The sequence below is a fragment of the Grammomys surdaster genome, unplaced genomic scaffold, assembly GCF_004785775.1.
Source record: "Grammomys surdaster isolate TR1022 unplaced genomic scaffold, NIH_TR_1.0 97, whole genome shotgun sequence".
Lineage (NCBI taxonomy): Eukaryota > Metazoa > Chordata > Mammalia > Rodentia > Muridae > Grammomys > Grammomys surdaster.
The window spans coordinates 10,865,197-10,885,315 of NW_021604576.1; the positions used below are offsets into that span (position 1 = coordinate 10,865,197).

Sequence of the window (20,119 nt, forward strand, 5' to 3'; positions counted from 1 at the left end):
ACACACACACACACACACACACACACACACACACACACACACACACACACAGAGCTTTTTAATATCATTAGTAACTCTGTCTTTCTGTCATCTCCTTGTTTCCTAGGAAGGAAACAGTAAGATTCAGCCTTTGAAGCAGGGATTTGACAAAGCACTGTGAGGCAGGCTGTTGAGGGAACTGCGAGGGAACGGGAGACTTCAGGTCCAGTTCTGCACCCAGTTTGACTTCACTGCATGCATTGCTTCTTGTGCAAGATGCAGACCTGTACAGATGGCTACAAATCAGCTAGAGCATCCCTGTCGCTGCAACTTCCCCTCTGCACGATCAGAATGGAAACGTTTGCTCTATTGGAAGGGAGTGATAAGGATGGATTTTTAAAGTTTCCATTTTTAAGTGAAAATGAAAGAAAAATGCTCTCCTAGATGTGTTGTGCCTTTGAGCTCCATTTGAAAAAAAAAAAAAAAAAACGGGGGGAAAAGGCAGAGAAAGCCGCTGTGAAGGTCACCGAGTGAAAGAACTTCCTCAGGGCACAGAATAAATTAAATCCCAAGGAAAAAATAAAATGTGATTTCCAGAGTGTGAGGCACAAACTCCAAATGACAATGATTGACAGCCAAACTATATCCGTGCAATATCCAAGACTGCACGTTCTCATTTACCTCAGTGTAGCCAGCAAGCGCCCATTAAACATCCGTCTGATGCCCAAATTAACCTTCTTGGCAAACTGAAAGAGGCACAAACTATCATAATCAACCTTTCATTATCACAGCAGCCTCTAGTTAAAGGGTCAGAATAATTGTGCCATCAGAGCCTTGATTGTTTTCAATCAACAGCCGGCTGGAGTGACAGCTCCGTGATGGAGGAGTCTGATGAAACCGCACCAGTCCTAATCAGAGCAGATGAAAGGAAGGCATGATTGGTGCAAATGAACAGTCGTGCCTCTCCTTTTCATTTACAATCTGAAATTACTCTTAAATTTGTGAGGTTTTTTTTTTTCCTCCCTTATGAGCACCACTGAAAGAATGTTTGACTTATTATGAGTTCTGACAGTGCAGAGTTATAAAACACAGGTAGGGTTATCAGCTGAGGCTTTAAGTGGGTATTCAGCATAATTCTAACAAATTCACTCTTGAAAAGCACAAAATGACTAAAAAGGCTTTCGTGGCCTAACCTCTCAGTGCAGTCTGATAAAGAGCCAAGTTTGCTCTGCCGGCTTTGCAAATGCTGAGACGATAGGGCTGAGAACACGCATGCGCCAGAGACGCTTTCATTAGCTCCACAGTACAGGTCCTTCGGTCCCAATCCTTTTTGTTCTCTGAGAACAGGAAGGAACACGAAGAGCTGAAAAAGACTTCATTCATCAGTGGGTGTGCATCAGACAGAATCAACAGTGGTGAGAAATCTGAAGATCCCCTGCTAGTCCACAAGCGGCAAAGAAGGGGGGCAGTGCCACCAAACCAAGGCTGACATAAAAAAAGAGTATCCCAAGAGAAGAATGGAAGTTCTAAGTCAGGGCCAGGTAAACAGGGGATTAAACAGATTTGGAGAAAATGAAGCAGCATAAAGTTAGTTATACAGTACTTCTTGCATTAACAAACTGTAGGGACCACAAAAACAAGCGTCCAGCTTCGATTTTCTTAAGTGTGCAATCAACTAGTGACTCGTCATGAAACTGATAGGTTTTAAGTCAAAGCTATAAGACAAAGGAAAAAGGTTTAGCTATAAAATTCGTGTGTATTATCTGCATGTGCACAAGTGCACATATGCATGCATGTGTGTGTGTGTGGTACAGACTTCGGATTTTAAGTTTTTAGGATTTGAACGTTCAGGACTCTACCTCTGTACTCTGCATCGATTCGGATTGTGATCAGCACTACTGTAAGTCGAGAGAGTATCTGCTGGCTCAGGTTTCAGGCTAGCTGTTAACGTCTTAACTAAGGAGTTTTACATAAAACTTAGACTGCTTTCTTGGCCAGACTGTTCATTGCAATGACAAGATAATGGTAAGCAATTCAAAAGTAAAAGAGAAAGTAGACAGAACAACAGGCTTTTTATTTTTCCATGATCTAGGGGAGAATTCCTTGTAAGATCTGTTGCCATATAAACATGTACCCAGAAAGTACAAAATCCTACCTATATGGAGAGAGACTTCAAGGATGAAATCCCAATCTTAGGACATTCTGGGGCATCTCTTTGTCCTGCTTTGGTATTTTAAAGATAACTTTCAAGAGAACATCTAGCAAATAGTTACAAAATATATTTTCCAAGTCGATTCTTGTACTCTTGCATTTTCTCAGGGACTTAGCCTCTATGGCATGTCCCACCACCTGGGCACACAGGAACCATATCGAGTTTCACCAAGGCTCTCAAGGAGCTGCTCTCTCAGTGTGAGGCTGGTTTCTTAAGCCATGGCATCCTTCTGAATAGTAGGTGCTTTGTGTACAGGCTAAACCAGATGGCTTGGTGACACTGACTGCTCATCACTTTGAAACCAGCACTTTTTTCTGGGTTCAAAAAACATGCCAATGAAAGGCAGGCCGATTTGATTAGGTCCACTTAAAAGGCCCAGAACACAAGGACTGTGGAATGATCCTAAAACATCCCATAGCCTCTTTATAGCACCCAAATCTTACATAGGATGAGAAGAGCAAAACACACTCTTTGGGAACCCTGTCAAAACTAGTGAATTCCTTCATTTACCCTACTGTTTATTTATCCTTTTCTGGATATGCATGAACTTCCCGATACAGAGTATCTATAAAAGTGGGCAGAACAAGGAATCCCCTGCAGTTCTCATATACAGCGCCAGTCTTATACCAAAAGAGAAAGAGGCTTACATGTACCGACCACTTCAGTCTTATACCAAAAGAGAAAGAGGCTTACATGTACTGACCGCTTAACTAAACATCAACGTTTCAGAATGTGGTTTAGTTTTTACTTTCAGCTGTGAGTAATTTCCCATTGTGATTGGCTGACTTATAGTCAATTTAGTATAATTAATGTCAAATTACATTGTAATTCACATAGAATTTCAAATTAAAAGCTATATTGAGAGCAAATGAATTAATCAAAATTAATGATATTATACTTACTTGTTTTAAAGTGTTAATAAGATGGGCCTTCCTAAAACATTTAAACTTGAGCATAGTATCCATCACTCCTTTAATTATCAGATTTACTTGTTGACCAGAGGGGGTAGTATGTGGACATTTCATATCAACAAGAACACATGCTAGGCAGACAAAAGTTTCAATCCCAAGAGATGGGCTCTTTTGACTTATTTTTGAACAAAATAATAAGTGCCTCTTACCAATACTGACCTGCAATATTTTTTTATAAACAAAGTGGGAGAATGTGGGACAACTCTAATCCTTACCTTTAGAAAACGTCAAGGTCCTTTTAACTCTCCCTTAAAGGGATTGTATCTGCTTCTGCTTTCCCTATCAGGATATTGGGACTTACTTGAAGTCCTTTTTATAATACTCCTGTAACAGAGTGGAGGGGCTTGAACCAAGATGGAGAACATCATCACTGAGAATGTACAACTCTGCAAAATGGGTCCAAAGAGAACCTAAGAAATACCTCTTATGATTGTGATCTCAGATATTCTGAAGAATATCTGAATCCAGGTTCTGAATCCAAATGTTCCCCCACCTATATGGTAGAGACGGTATATCAAGCTCGTGTTCAATCCAAATCTTAGTCTTTATTTTATATTTCATCAAAAGTCACAGGGTATAGGAAGTAGTGCATAAAGGTGTTAGTAGCAAACAACGAATGCCAAGTCCTTTTCAGACATTTCAACTCAATGTGAATATTTTTGAGCTTCTGGGACACTCTACATAGATGCTGTGAGAATTCGAGGGCCAGGAAATCAGTATGGTCTGGCGTGGCCAACCATCATGACCATCATAGCCAGTTGAGTGACCTGATACTGTAGAATATGGGAGACACTAATACTTACCAAATCGATAAATTATCTGTCTCTTAAACTCTGCATCTAGGCTGTTATCCAAGTGTCAACTTCTGTAACATAAATTCCAAAAGTTTCTACGTACTAAGCATACAAAGGATATGCTGTCATGATTCAGTGTTTCCAATCCTTCCATACAGTTTCTAGTCCCAGGTAGAGACCATAGCCTACAGACTTCCCCACAGTCTTCTTTATCTACAGCAACAGAAGTAAAGGAACTCAGCACACTCTTACACTGATCCAAAATGCCTCACAGGATCTGCAAGTGACTTCTCCTCATCAGCCTCCACTCTACACTGTATTTCACTACCTCGAGAGTTCTGAAGAACGTAAGGTACTTTGTTGAGTAACTGAAATTCTCTATCCATTCTTCTTAATTGACCCATCTGAAGACCCAAGTTTTCTGGCAAGATCCTCAGCAATATATCCTACTACAGATTCCACTCCTACTGTTATCAGAGTCAGTTTTGCTGTTTTCCACATAGTTGTACAAGAAGTTAAAAGGAATGACGATTCCTTTTAACATCAACAGCTGATTTCATCCATTATAGAGTAAGATATAAGATATAGAAGATGTAGAAACTACTTTTATTTATTTAGTTGGGGAGGGGTGATGCTCGGTGTATTCTGAGAAAATACTGTGAGATTCCCGTTGGAACAAACTGTAAAGTGAGTTAGTTATCAATGAATCTCACACTTAGTGTCAGCTTTTCTCACTAGTTAAAATTTAGATAAAACTTGCTTCATATACTATAACAAGTCTAAGGACTGATTCATATGAAATTATGTGTAAAAATTCATTAAAATAGAAGCTCTCTAGGCTTGTAAGAATGATTATTGTTGTTATTATTGGTGGACTTCTGTGCCTGCCCTCAGGATTTCTACCTCATATACAGCTTATGGTTGGGTTTTATTTTTAAATCCCTGATAACCCAGGTAGCAGCAATATTACTGCAGGCCACCAATGCATAAGTAATATTCTCCAGTCATCTTTTTCCAACAACAAAAATATCAGTCTGGAAACAACATGAATCACAATGAAAATTAGAACCAGAAAACATAAATATGTCATATCTCATAAATCACCTTTGTTCTGTTGTGTTCAATACTTTAAAAAAAAATGAAAAGAAAAGAAAGAAAAAGAAACCATTAACTCGTGGGACCAGCAGCACATGAATACAAGTTGGCTTTCTTGTAATTTCTGATAATCACTACCCCTCACAGCTACTTGACAACACACAGCCCTAGTGCTGGGAATTAGTTGCAGCAAAGTCCCTATGAAATGGTTGTGTCATGTGTCTCACAAAGGCATAAATCCCAGACAAACAACAGCAAAGCCACTAGTCAAGCTACTGGGGATGAACCCTCCCAGAGAATTAACAGCATGTAGGTCAGGAGGAATGACTAAATACACAGTAGCATCTTCAAGCACCAAGCACAGAAATATCAGCATTACTCAGTGTCCAGCTGGCGGCCCATAAAAGAAGCATCCTGAGGACTGCACCATTTGAGATGCAAAGGAGCTGGTGTTTATTTTCTTCACTAACATTTAATAGAATGTAGAAGACTGTATTAGCTGGGTGGAATGGTAGGCAGTTTTGGGAAGAAAATTGCAAACTGCTACAAATTTGATTAGCTTAGGGATTGGTGAATAAAAAGACATATGGAAATTAATACATAAATATACCCTGCAAATGCCTAGCCGGGAAAAAATATAGCAATACTATATTACTACAACTCATGCACAAAGACAGACAAGGATAAAGTGAAAGATTATCCTTTGGGGGTAAAAGTCTCAGGCTTCAGAATATGACTCCATTATAAGTTACCAAGATCTATGTATTTAAAATGTGAACTCTATTTGGGAAATTTTTAGATGCTATAAGCATATTCTATGATTTGTTTGACTAGGACAGAGACCGACAGAGATTTTCAGAGCTATATGAACATGACCAGGAGCCATCAATGAACAAGTTACTAAGGAAACAATGAAGGAACACTGGATTCTGTGGGAATGTCCAAACAATTCCACTTCACTTTCTGTTGAAGCAAAGTCATTTCGACACACCCCATGGGACAAGGAGAAGCATCCACATCAGACCCACAGCACCCAGGGAACCAGGACCTGCTGTCCTTTCCACTCCCAAGCATCCAGCATCCATGCTACCCCAGGAAATAAGAGTACTCAATAGCATCTGGCCCAACATGACACAGCAGGTCTTCAGTATCTAGTTGTCATGAATGAATGAATGAACCATATGCCATAGAACACAGAAGAATTAGCAAGATGATAGACATGGGGCAGGGAGAGCAGTCATTCTCCTTTTACCGTTGCTACTATTGTACAACGACACAGAGAACCAGAATAACTAAAAATGTCTTCTTAGGTTTACATGTCTTTAGTACTGGTGGTTGGACGCAGAGCCTCATTCATAACAGCAAGAACTCTCCTATTGAGATACATTCAGCCTTTCCTAATTTTGTTTAAAGGCAAAGGAATATTTGGTACATTCTGTTTATCAGTCCTTAATAACTTTAGGCCCTTGGCGAGAGTGGATATACTCCAAAAGTTAGAGGACAGGAATTTACAGCTTTGTTCTGCCAATTTTCCATTCACATCGTCAAACTGAAAAAGTAGTAAATATAGAAGCATTCTCAAAACTTTGACTCACTGTGTAAATCAGAAGCAAGATTGGTTCACTGATTGCAGTGTTTGAGGTCCTTGCTTATGTTTGACCAGAAGTATATTTGGGTCAGTTTATCATCTAAGAGATACAAGATGAAACCTGCAGAAGTCACTCGTGACCTCCACTTTCTGACTATGAAAAGGTAGGAGGTTTACCTTCTGGGATTACTTTTAAGGAAAATGATTAAGTTGAAACACCATGCATAGATTCTGTGGTGCAGATGACAGCTAAAGAAGAGCTGGTCAAAAACCAAAAACTAAAACACAGCACCACAGAAGAGGCCATTGACAACCTCTACACTGTGTAACTCCCCTTGCTAGAGACACAATTTCCAATAAGATACAAGAAAATATGGATTTTAAAAGGCCAAACTCATTGTCTATACCATGTTTCCTAAAAATTAAGTACATCGTTATATAGAAATGATAGAATATCTTATCATCCATTCATTTTAATATCAAGGTCCACATTATTGTCACTATTTATCACAGGTGCCAAAAATATTCAACTTATTTCCCCAAGCTATCCTGATCTGTCTAAAAGATATCCTTTTTGTTTCTACTATTTTAGAGACAAAGTCACAATTATCAGAGCTGTATTTACAGTTTTAAGCAATAAAAATCTATCCCATTTTGACTAAGTCTTGGGGAAGAAACAGAGTTAGCAAACCTGTTCTCTATCTTCTACCTCAAGCTACCTCAATGGTCTCAGCTGCTCAGTCCATACTGAAAAGAGAGACTGCATGCTCTGGCAGTTTGTCTAGGAACTTGTGCCATGTGGAACTTTCCCTATCAACTTTTTTCCAATAGAAGACATTCACCTCCCATTCTAGAGAAATCTAATTTGTAAACTGAACAAGCAGAGAATGTACCTTTTTGAGAAGAAAGAGATGAGTAGCCCTTCTGTAGGAAGGGCATGTAATTATTTAACTCTAAGTTGCTTTTCTTTTTCTATTAAAAATAAACTTTTTTCATGAGATATATTATGATTATGGTTACCCTTTCCCCAAATCCACATCCTTCTTTGTTTTATCTCATTAGTAAACAAACAGGCTTCCATGATTGTCTTGTTTGCTTATTTATTTAAAACCATTCTGTTGACAACTAAGCATTGAATATATTAAAGATAGATAACATTATGAACCAACACATACAAATGTTGCAGAATGATTACCATAGTCTAATTAGCATGTCCATTGCCACCTCTGTAGGGCATCTAATCCTCAGAATTTGTGGGAAAAAAAAAGGAACCCTTTGGCCAGCATCTTTCTTGGCAGGACCCCCACATAGGACTCCTCAGGATGAGTCTAGCAGGATATATTTAATAATACTCGACTAAAACAAAGTCTGAAGTTAGAGCTAAGAGCTCTCACTGACCTGAAAGCAAAATCAAACTGGTAGAAATTTGCCAGGCAACACAGTGAGAGACTGCATGCCTTTAGTTCCTCCATGCTGGCTTGCTCATTTTTTTTTTTTTTGTTGTTGTTGTTGGTTGTGTTTCTTCTTTCTTTGAAGAGAATAATTTGGTGACTTTCATTGGAAAGTTGAGAATCATTGTCTTTAAAACATAAAACCAAGTTGTTGAGCTATGCTGAGGTAAATTTTAAAGGATGTGTATTTATAGTTCTTTTAGGTCATAACACATTTAACATACAACTCTGGTTCAAATCTGCGTCCTCTGAAAACATAATGTGGTTACCAACAGACCAACAATAGTTGGCCAAAGGAAGGAACAACAGTCTGGATCAGATTAAAAAATTCTGAGCAAAAGAAAAATTTTTAAAAGGTCAAACTGTCTGAGTATGGTGATGTACACCTTTAATCTCTGTACTCCGTAAGCAGAAGCAATTGGATATCTGTGAGATCAAGGACAGCCTCATCTATTAGTGAGTTCCAGGTAAGCTAGGGATACATAACCCCTGTCTCAAATAAGTAACTAAATAAATAAACAAACAAACAAACAACAAACAAAACCAAGGTATAATGATGAGATTTAAGAGGCTCATGGTTCCACAAAACGGTCATTGCAGGTTGTGGCAGACTTTATCAAGGAGAGGGATAGAAAAAGAAAAAGGTAAATAAAGAAAGAAATAGTTTGTTCAGCAAAAACAATTTAATGGTTCTTATGACAGGCTTCAGAGCCATACTGATATATAAGGAAAATTAGACCTTCATGGAAAAAGGCATTGTCCAGATTACATTATCACAACGTAGTGAAATAGCCACCTGGGTAAACCTGTGTGTGTTGACTGTGTTTCACCTAAGCTACGGTACACATATTAATCAAATAGCACTACCCTTCTTCCACGTTTCTATTACCTGCCCTACTTTGTGCCAATTTCCTTTCTCTTTCTCAGTGCCTCTTCTTCACTGTTCTTTAAGACATGGGATGGGGATTTGTCAAAGTCAATGAGCACTTTATTACAGTGAGAACGTTCTGTAATGAACAATTCAGCAGTTTAATGAGATTCTGTAGATCTGTCTCCAGCCTGTCCGTCAAGTTTCACTTCTATAAAGCACCCTGACACTAATCCTCTGGCAGACCCAATCTTTACCCTGGGCTGAATATTAGATTCTTCCATGGTATATTACATTACTAGTATAACCTCAGCAAAAAATGATGAACTTAACTATACTTGAGGCAATATAGTTGGTCTGACTTGATTTTTCTCTATTGAGTATGAAGGAATTACTTATTGACTAAGATAAAGAAAAACAATTTCTTATTGCCCCCTGAATGCCTAAATTGATATTTATGGAAGTCTTTTAATTCCTTTTTGGGGATCAGGTCTAACAAACTATCTTATTGCCTGCAGAAACCAGTTTCTAAAATTCTACTTTATAAAACTAGTAGCCTTTAGAAAGGAAATTGTGATAGTTTCTAAGCAGACAGAATGAAATTTTCCTGATAGTCAGACATCTGCACTTTACTGTGTCTATCCATGGCAGTGCCCACAACCATGGGACAATAACAGACAGATGTCACAAGAACAGGTGGCTTCAAATCTCAATCATGTTAGAGAAAAATGACATATAGAATCTATTGTGTTTCTTTTTCCATTAATGAAGGGATTTGGCTACTTCATACTCTGAGCTGGCCATAGTAAATTCTGATGGTTTATATGATAGGAGAAAGCTGCAGATTACTGAAATCCCTGTCAGAACCACATCCTCAACAGCGCTTGCAAGCATAGTAAACATTCCTAGAAATGCCCAGGATGAAGCAGACTCTTGTAGCTTCTTTTAAAATAAAGACTGTGGACTAGTGAGTAGATATGGTAGGTATCAATATCCTTGGATTTGATGGGTGGCTCTGTTCTGTAAACTAGAGCCGAGTTCTGATGCCTTTATTTTATTTGTTAGAAGATGGAAACAGTCATTCATCTTGACTGTTGTGTGCTAAGCCAATAGATTTCAAATGCCTGCAACTTTGCTGGCCCTAATCTCTTACTATATTCAATAAAAAGAAGGACTGTGGCGATAAACGTTCAAAGAAGGAAGGAAGGTATCACAAACGTTATACATCAGCAGAATCAGGTGTTAGGTGACACTTTGACCAGTGGTAAAAAAACTCTCTGAATATATTTGTTAAGACAGGTGCTTACTCCCTATCTGCCAATAGAACACCGAACTTTTCCTAGTTTATAGCAGATAGCCATTGTTCATAACATCCTGCAGGCCCGAAATTCCAAATATCAAGGATGTGTAGATATGCTGTAGAATGAGCTAGGCAGTAAAGGGAAAAGAGATAAAATGGGCTCTAGATCCCAAAGACTTCAGGCACATTATCCAAGGACAGTCACTAGGGATGCGCAGAAGAGGATTTAAATTGAATAATCAACTCTCCAACAAAAAGCATCCTCTGTCCCCTAGACAAAGCAGTGACAGGATGTGAAAAGAGTCTACAATAAGGGGAGAAGGGAGGGCTTGTCAGAGCTTGGGTGAATGCATAATGAACCAAGGAGGGAAGGTTTGGTTTTCTCACTATAGTGTAGGAAGAACTTCCTTTCATTTGAGGTCTGAGCTTCTTTCTACTGCAATAAGAAAATGTTGCTGAAAGTAAAAAGTGACCATTGTCAGTAAAGGGGTTAGGGGAGCAATAGAGAAGGGATAGAGCAGCAGAGGACAGAACAATAGATCAGGGTTCATGTGATCTGATCCTTGAAAAGGAAAAGGGGAGAGGACATTGGGAAGGGGAGATAAATGCAAAGGAGGGAGGGGTTACAATAACAGTAAAGATGTCTGACAAAGTCATAAGGAATCACACTGTTAGCTGTCTGCCTTAAAAACAAAACCTATAGTATACCTAAGTCTATGCATAAATATATAAAAATATACATAAATAATTTAAAAGAAGATTTCTTACCTGGGCTGACAATGTTCTTTCCAAGAGCCAAATATCATCTAACCCAAACCCCGACATCATGCATAAGAAGCCTTCTTTAGAGGTTTTGATTAGAATTGTCCAAGAGACTCCTAAAACTCATAGGCTATTTCTATTGCCCTTGGTTGTCCCCCATTTGTGGTAGGTATACTTTTATTGCTAAAGATACAACGCACTTCAAACACAAAGACCAGAGGCCCATGAATGGGCACTAATATGAACACCTCCTACTTAAGAACTATCTTTCATGGTACCAGAAAGTTCACACAAGCTTCCAAAAGAGGAAAGCAACCAACAGTACTACCTAGCTCTGATACTTATGAATCACACAATCACCAGTGTTGTTAAGTTAACCTTAAGGGTGCAGTTATGGCACACATACCTTGGGAGTAACCAAGAACTCTTCGATTGGACTTAGATCCACTTGAATAGGGAATAGGATCCAACAACAGGGGAATCATGCTTGGTACTAGAAACCTAGCCAACTACCTAAGGCTAGGGAAGCCATGGATCTGGAGGAGAACCTACAACCATTACTTTCCTAAACTAACATAGTCTCTAACTACATTCTAAACAGTTCTTCTTATATCCTTATATACAGATAAGTGTATTCCTTACCCCTCACCAAGGAAACTTCTCTTTACAACAGATGGAGACCACCACAGAAAACCATAACCAATCAAAATGCAGAGTTGAGAAGCCTAGTCACAATGGATACATCTCCCAAATATTCCCACATCTAAGGCTCAGGGAACCTTCTGAAAGAGGAAGCAGAAAGACTGAGAGTAATAGGATCAGGAAGTTGGCTGTGAAATTATGTCTCCTAGTAACGTCATGAGCTATACTCACAAAGCCTCACCACCATGGCCACCCAAAGAAGGATAGCGACAATACCCACGACAAGTGGATGGTGGGGGTATCTTGCAAGGCCTCAACACTACACAAAGAACTACTGGCAATTAAGAAATGCTGAGAACAGGAGATATAGTTTTTCCCAGGGAAGAACACACCAGTTGGCTATCCAATACCCAATGTTCAGCTCTGAAAACATACAGACATACAAGTAACATTGTATCAACTGAGCAGATAATATTTAGAAATATATATGTACATATGTATACATTATATAACAACAGTTAATGAGAAAAAGGCCTTGGATGTGACAGAGATATATGGGAAGGTTTGGAAGGAGGAAAAGGAAGGAAGAAATTATGTAATTATAATCTCAAAAATAAAAGAAACCACCTTTTAAAAAGTCTAAATTCTCCGCACATATACACTATGATCTTAGTAGGAATTTCAGAAATGGACTTGAATGAAGTACTTTAAAACTCTCATAGATTCCAGAGCACAACCATGTTTGAGCACTTGTGTTTACCTATGACCTCTTAATTTACCTGTTCACTTTCATTTCATTGACCTGTGGACAAGTCCTTCTTCATCAAAATTAGCCAAATTTAATACCTATTAACTACTAAGTAATCTACAAATTAGTTAAAAACTCACATGAAAAAGTTTATTTGAGCTACTGGAAGCTATTTCTTTTTTTTTTTTCACTAAAATAATTTTTAAAAGAAATATTTCTGGATGGCTTTTCCCCAAACCCTTGAATCTTTTTGTTTCAATGGCTTAAATATGTACAAAATTGCTTTACAATCCATTTGCTTTACAATCCACTCTTCTCACGTGCAGCTTAAGAAATGCTTTTTTGTCTTTGAGAAAAAAATTCCTTCCTTTCTGTAATTTATGGAGGTTTGAGGAAGCCACAGTACTGGCCTTGTCTCAAGCTGGGCTACAGACTGGGTACCTGCTAGTGACTTCCCTACCTAAGAAGCAGGACTTCAGCACATCTGACAGCCAAGCCTCATCAAATAATGGTTGTTGTTCTGGATCCTTCCCTTTCTACTCATACCCCACCTTCCTGAGGTCAGGCACCCAGCCCTTACCTGCCAGATCTGTTCCTCACTCAGGGAAGTCAGGCGGTCACTCTTCAGCACCTCCTGAAGCAGGCAGTAGGGCAGCTTAAGAACATCCTCTGGGCGGCTCTTCAGGAGCTCTGAGAGATGCTTCACTAGGAAATCAATCACTGCCTTCTCCAACAAAGTGAGGTGAAAGAGGTCAGCAAGTCTGTACAGATCCAAGTAATTAAAGCTATTTAGTTCCTGGGTGCCAAAAACATAAACAAACAAAAAAAATTTCTTAGAAATTCACAAAGAACAGGCAAGAAACGAAGTCCACTCACCACTTTTTCTAACAAGCAGGGGGATGGAGTCATTAATATTAGGACAATCCCCTTGCCCCATCAATTATAAAGGTCTAAGTTTTTATGATTTTCACCATCTCTAAACCCATTTTATTTTTTAAAAAATTATTTATTTTGATTTTGTGTGCATTGGTGTTTTGTCTGTATGTATGTCTGTATAAGGGATCCCCTGGGACTGGAGTCACAGACAGTTGTGAGTTGCCGAGTAGTTGCTTGGAATTGAACTTGGGACCTCTGAGAGAGCAGACTGTGCTCTTAACCACTAGGACATCTCTCTAGCCCCCAAATCCATATTCTTAAAAACATCTTTAAGATTTAGGATTTCCTAAAAGGACTTTCTGGATTTTGTGGGCTGAAATTTACAATCTTTTGGAAACCTAAGGAAGCCCTTACCAATAAAGGCTGTGATAGTTATTGTTGCTAGTCAACCTGACTACATCTGGAATTAACTAAATCTCACATCTGTGAGAGATTTTTAGCTAATTCAGTCATTTGACCTCAGAAGATCTACCTTAAACCTGGGCCTCACCTTCTCATGGCAACCTATATGAAGGACAAGAATGAAAGAAGCTTTTGCTCTTTGGCTGCTTCCTTTTGCTCATCTTTCACTAGCATTAGAGCCTACTTCTCTGGGATTCTGTTATTTACTACTGAAGACCAGCTGGGACATCCAGCCTTGTGGACGGAATAATTATTGGAATCTTGGACTTTCCACTGATAAACAGCAGTGGAGTATGGACTAGAGACTATAAGACATTCTAATAAATCTGTTTTATATCTATAAACATATAAATTTATATATAATATAATAAAGATGATTATATATGAAGACTATAATAAATGTATATAATATATAAATTTATATATTTATATAAATAGAATTTATTATACATAGTATATACTCTATATACTAATATAGAGCATATAATGTACAGTATTATATATACTATATATAATATACTACTAAAGATAGATGTATATACTATCAGTTCTATCTATCCTCCAGAGATCCTAGACTAATACAAAAGCAGTTATATGTTCTACCTTTCCTGTAGTTTAGCTGTTTGTCAACTGTTGGTAATGCAGAAACAGTTAAGTAGGGATTAAGGACTAAGCACAAGACAAAAACCACACTGATTTCAAATTGTTTCTGAAACTTTTTTACCTCAGTACATCTGTACATAAAAACAACCCATCCCGCCTTAATGTAATTGAAAGATGAAATTTACATGTAAATCTTAGCAAATGGGTTAATCCTACAGAAAAGACTTATGTCTTGCATATTTATATACCAAATCCACCTAAACATGGACCTTGTTTTGTTAGCCTTGAACATTCAGAATACCAATAGCATTCCCTCCTATCCATTCCCAACATCTACAGCCATGCTCCCAAACATATAGTCAGGACTCCGGGAAGCTACAGCCATATAGCTGCAGCTCGCCCCTCCAGAGGAATTTCTGTCATTGCACCTTTGAAAGAGCCAGGGTGGCTTACCTGTTGATAGAAAGCTTGCATACTTAAGTATAATAAGAATATTAGTATCTTTAGATTCTCCCCATTCTTACTTTATAGTCACTAATATCTGGGCAGTGTTTAGAAGAGCAGGTCCAAAAGATGCTATGAGACAATCTATAGGTTGTCTATAGACATTCTATAGATCTATTTAATTAAGCTTGACATATAAACTTTTCCTAATTTTCTAAGTAACTCTAACAATATTTAATTCTATCATAACACATATATATTCATACTATTTGAGACTTTAAAATAAGTATTTTTAAATCTGATTTTTACTTAAATTCTTAAATATACATCACATGTTCATATGTTCTGTTTTTTGTTAAATAAGAGTCCACTGCCCATATCTGCTTTGGTATAGGACAGCCTCCTGGAGCATATGTGTCCTCTTAGGTAACACATCCATAAAGAAAACTGATTCACCCTCCCCTAGCAGACAATAATTTTCAGTTGTGCCTCCATTTAGGGTGAGACTTCATGGGTCTCTTTCCTATCCACACTGAGATTCTGGCTATGTTTGATCTTGTCTGGGTCTTGTGCATGCAGTCCTCACTGCTGTGAGTTCACGTGTATAAGCCCTGTCATGTCCAGCATACACCACAGCCACAGGCTCTCCCATCTCTCCTTCCCCTCTTCCATGATGATCGCTTTAAAGGAAGGTGTGACACAGGTGCCCCATTTAAAGCTGAGCATGCCACAGTGTCTTACTCTCTTCATGCTGACTAGTTGCAGGTCTCTGTATAAATCACAGTCCACTACGATAACAAGTCTTTCCAAGGAAAGCTAAGAGAAAAATACACTAATCTGGTATAGTGGGGAAGGAGAATTTGCTGTTATGCCTGAAAGGGCTAAATGGGTATTCTTTAAAATGCCTTTTTTATCAAAACAGATAACCACTGAAGTCTACTACGATGCAAGTTGATGGGGATCCATTCACACTTTCACTCAACCCCGGATTCTTATTCACATTCTATCGAAGGAATACAGAAGTTACAGAACCAGACTTTCAAGTCTTCTTAAAATTGTTCTTCAGAGTTTACTTCTTAGGATTGGTAAGTACTGGGCTGGCAGAAGAGGGTAGGAAAGTCTAGTGTGAGCTTCAGCCCATGTTTTGGATGGAATACATCTCTGAAGCAAGGTCACCTAATTTAGAGTTCTAAAAGTATTTTGGCATCCCAGACAGAGCATTACTCAGGTATTGTTCCAAACCTTGCTTTTCCACTCTTGAAGGAGGGCAGGATTCTGATTCAGTGGTTGAGCATCGTGGCACAAAGAGGGGAGTGGGCAGAAGCAGAAATAACTGTGGTGCTAAGGAGATGGGAAAGGCATGGAGCAAGTGAACAAAGCATGACTGGAATATGAAATGGTAACTGAATACACTTTGTTAGGGACCCATCTATCCAAACACACCTATTCTGGGTCCCTTCCAGTTACTTGAAAGACCACAACTTGAAAGCAGTCGACTTCAAAAGTACAGATAATTCATAAAATTAGTTTAGTGAAGGATCTTAAATAACTCCTCTTTTTCTCTTTCTTTTTAATTTTTGTATAATTTGATAATGTTTCCCATTACTCCTCCCAGATCCTTCCCATCTTCCTTCCCACCCAATGTAGCTTCTCTCTCTCCCTCTTCCTCTTTAAAACCAATAAGCAATGTTCTTTTTGCAATTTTTATTTTATTTCATTTTAGCATATGTGCAGTTTGCTCATACATTTATGAATGAATGTCTGTGTGTGGGCACATGTGTGCTTGTGGGTGGGTGCCTATATACGTATGCATGTGTATGCATATGGAGGCTCAAGGTTATATTGAGAATGATCCTGCATCAAATTTCTATCTTATTCATCAAAGCAGTATCTCTCAATCAAACCCATAACTCACCAATATAGCTAGTCTTCCTAGTCAGCTTGCTCTGGCATTCCATCTCTACTTTCTAAGGCTGGACGAACAAGCAAGCTGCCACATCCATCTGACATTTATGTGCACCCTAGAAACCCAAACTCCAGTACTCATGCTTCTCAGAAAAGCACTTTAACCACTAAGTCATCTCCCCAGTCCCTTTGAAAATCTTTGTGTGTGTGTTTGGTATGTACTTAATTATGTGTGTCCGTTCATGTATGTGGGCACATGTGTGTGCATGCATGTGTATGCTGTGAAGGCCAAATGTTCATTCCATGTGTCAGTTTTGAGCTCCCTCCCCTTATTTTTTGAGACAGGGCTCTCACTCTACCTGGAACTCATCATGTGGGAAGACTGGCTGGCCTCTGCATCCTAGGGATGCACCTGTCTTCCCTACAACACTGGGTTACAGATCCAGGTCGCCAGGCCCCATTTTTATCTGGGTGTTGGGGATATAAACTCAGGTCCTCTGTCTTACATACAAGCATTTTACCAACCGAGCCATCTTTTCCACCCCACTGTATTTCCTTAGAGGTAATATTTATATCTTTTTCAGGTTTATGTCAGTAGAGCCAAGAATTCTAAGTAGACTTGTGCCATGAACAACTGAACAGCAAAGGGCACGGGCACTAGTACTTGCCTGTGTATGAGAGAAACAAACTTTGTGAGATAATGATGGTCTGAGTTTTACCTTTTCATTGCTCTTTTAAAACATAATGTCTACAAATCTGCAGTGCTTTCTAGTCATGTCAGGAGCTTCTATTCACCTTGTTATACATAATATGCATCTCTGTTAGTTCAACTGTGTGCAGTGGGAAATTGAGGGGAATGGAGAACCCCCTCCCCAACACCATGATGTCATAGTACATGCCCCTCCTATTGGGGCGAACAGCCTCCGTAAGCTTTCAGGCAAACCATGCATAAGTTCTTCATGCAAAGATAATCACTATCAGTGTGTGTGTGTGTGTCTACATACATATACACATAAGTATGCAAATATATTCTATACTTTATAAGAGAGATGTGTATGTGTCAAAAAGAAAGAAGGATGGAAGGAAGGAAGAGAGAGAGAGGAGGAGAGAAAGAAAGAAAGAAAGAAAGAAAGAAAGAAAGAAAGAAAGAAAGAAAAGAGAGAGAGGGAGGGAGGGAGGGAGGGAGGGAGGGAGGAAGGAAAGAAGGAAGGAAGGAAGGAAGGAAGGAATGGAAGGAGGGAGGGAAGGAAGACTGAAAGATTGAAAGAATGAATAATCATATTCAAGGCAAACTACCACAGGCACAGAGGCAACTTAGGATGGTAGGGATGGCTAGGTCCCCATTCAGGCAGATATGCTACTAACAGGAGACATAGGTCATCACCAGATTTCCACTACCCACAGTTTACAATGAAAAGAAATTCAACCAACTCACAGGGCTGTTACGGAGACATTTTTTGAAAAGTACTTCCCACAACTTGGCTCATGCAAAGTATAGAGAAGACTGGGCCCTGTCAGAGCAAAACCAGAAAAGTAAACAAACCACTGTGCTTTAGTATCCAGAAACCAAAGTTCATAACTATGGAGAGTGAAGGAAGTTCTAAATGTATGAAGTCCTGAATGAGTGTGTGTTGACATGAGGCAGCCAGGGCAATGGAAAAATGTCAACATCATTTCAGAGAGGTAGCCAAGCCTTTCCCTGGGCCACATGCTGATGTTGATAGTGTGTGCACAAAGTGTCCACCATTGTTTTCTTCCCCTGATGTTTATAGCCTGAACACTGCTCCCCTGTAGAGAATGTTCCTACTGACATTAGCTAAACCTGTCCCTTTGATCCCACTATATGCCCTGACTCCTTATTTACTCTGTCAATAACCATCCCCTTCATGTCCAGTGTATGCAATAACCTCAACTCTGTTCAACTGGATATCATAAGCATGGTAGCTTCTTGTGTTCTTTGGCTTCTCCATCAGATAACCCAGTGTACCCGATCCCTGGTATTCTGTTTGTCTGTGTGCCTCTGTTGGTGATTTCACTCCCTCACCTCACCAGAGAGGTCTGATCCTGGAGCTATGCTGGAGGCAACACATCATTGACACAAGGTCAAAATGAAGGATGTGGCCTCTCTAAATATCCATTACTCAGAATAAGTGTGCCAATATATTAGCAGAGGAATAAGATGAACAAAGTGAAAAGAAAAACACAGAATTGAGTGGCAAACTCATAACCTAATGGGTCTTTAACCTAGATTACTGTCCAGGCCATTTTCCTGAGCTCAAAATCCATTTTCTCACCAGCCGTAAGGGGGCATCTCTGGCTATCCATTCCATAGACTATTGTACTGATATGTCCAAAATGGACCTGTTTCCCATAAATCTGCTTCTTTTGTATAGTTTCCTAAAACAATTACAGATTTATTTATTTTATTTTATGTGTATTAAGGTCTGTGCACCGTGTATATGCAGTTCCCCCCAGAAGTCAGAAGAGGATCTCAGACCTCTTGAAACTGTAGTTAAAACTGAACTCAGGTCCTCTGCAAGAGCAACAAGTGGTCTTAATTGCTAAATCAACTCTCAGCTCTTCTGTATCTTCTATTGGAGAATGGTTACATCTAGATTTCTGTATCATGAGTCCTCATACTGACCTGTATTTTCTTATATCTAGTCAACTGCCTACTCCTCTCCATTCTTCCTGAGTAACAATTATTTTATGTCATCTATTACCTCTTGCCTGGATTTCTGTAACTGTCAGAAATTACCATTCCTAGCTCTGCTATCAAATTTTCAATTCTCTCTTTATGTAACAATCTGACCAGAACATAAACTGTTTAAAACTCAGTAATAATTTTTTTAATAAAAGGAAGGGTACACAAAACTGGAAAGAAGATATATTAGGGGTAGCCTGGAAGGAGTCAGAGGGTAGAGTTGAGGATGAGTAGGCTGAAGACACATGTAGCCATGTATGAAATTTAAAAGAATAAATTAACGACATCTAAAAAACAAGTATGTACTTAGATATATATTTAATAACAAGTAATAAGGTCAATGTAAATAAAACTGTAAGATATAAAACCAAACACAAATACATATCTTTTAAGTTTAGGTAAGAATTTACCATTTGCAATGTCAGATCTTCCTAATTTACCAACTTAATGAAAACCAACTTAAAAACACCATCAGAGATGCAGAGGGCTTGGCTGTAGCTCCCACAATGCCCCAATTTCAGCAAAAAGTAGCTAGAACCAAAGTTTATGTCTGTAAATCTCATGGGCCCATCATCTCTAACAACTGTTCTATAAAGTCATTTCGTCTCTTTGTGAGTGTGTGTGTGTAAAGCTTTTAATATATCTATCATCATCTACTGATCTATTTTTCTATCTATCTATCTATCTATCTATCTATCTATCTATCTATCTATCT

The 20,119-nt window shown here is 38.7% G+C and overlaps 1 protein-coding gene across 7 annotated transcripts in view; it reads right to left on the reverse strand.

The window, feature by feature from the left end:
* Klhl32 (kelch like family member 32) overlaps positions 1-20,119 on the reverse strand; it is a 164,778-nt gene that overhangs the window by 47,222 nt on the left and 97,437 nt on the right. For 5 of the 7 annotated variants that reach the window (XM_028780708.1, XM_028780692.1, XM_028780685.1 and 2 more), the window contains one exon: positions 12,991-13,206. The exons of the other annotated variants lie outside the window; for them this stretch is intronic. In XM_028780708.1, coding sequence (XP_028636541.1) covers positions 12,991-13,206 — 216 coding nt within the window. The remainder of the gene's footprint in view (positions 1-12,990; positions 13,207-20,119) is intronic. 7 annotated transcript variants of the gene reach the window in all.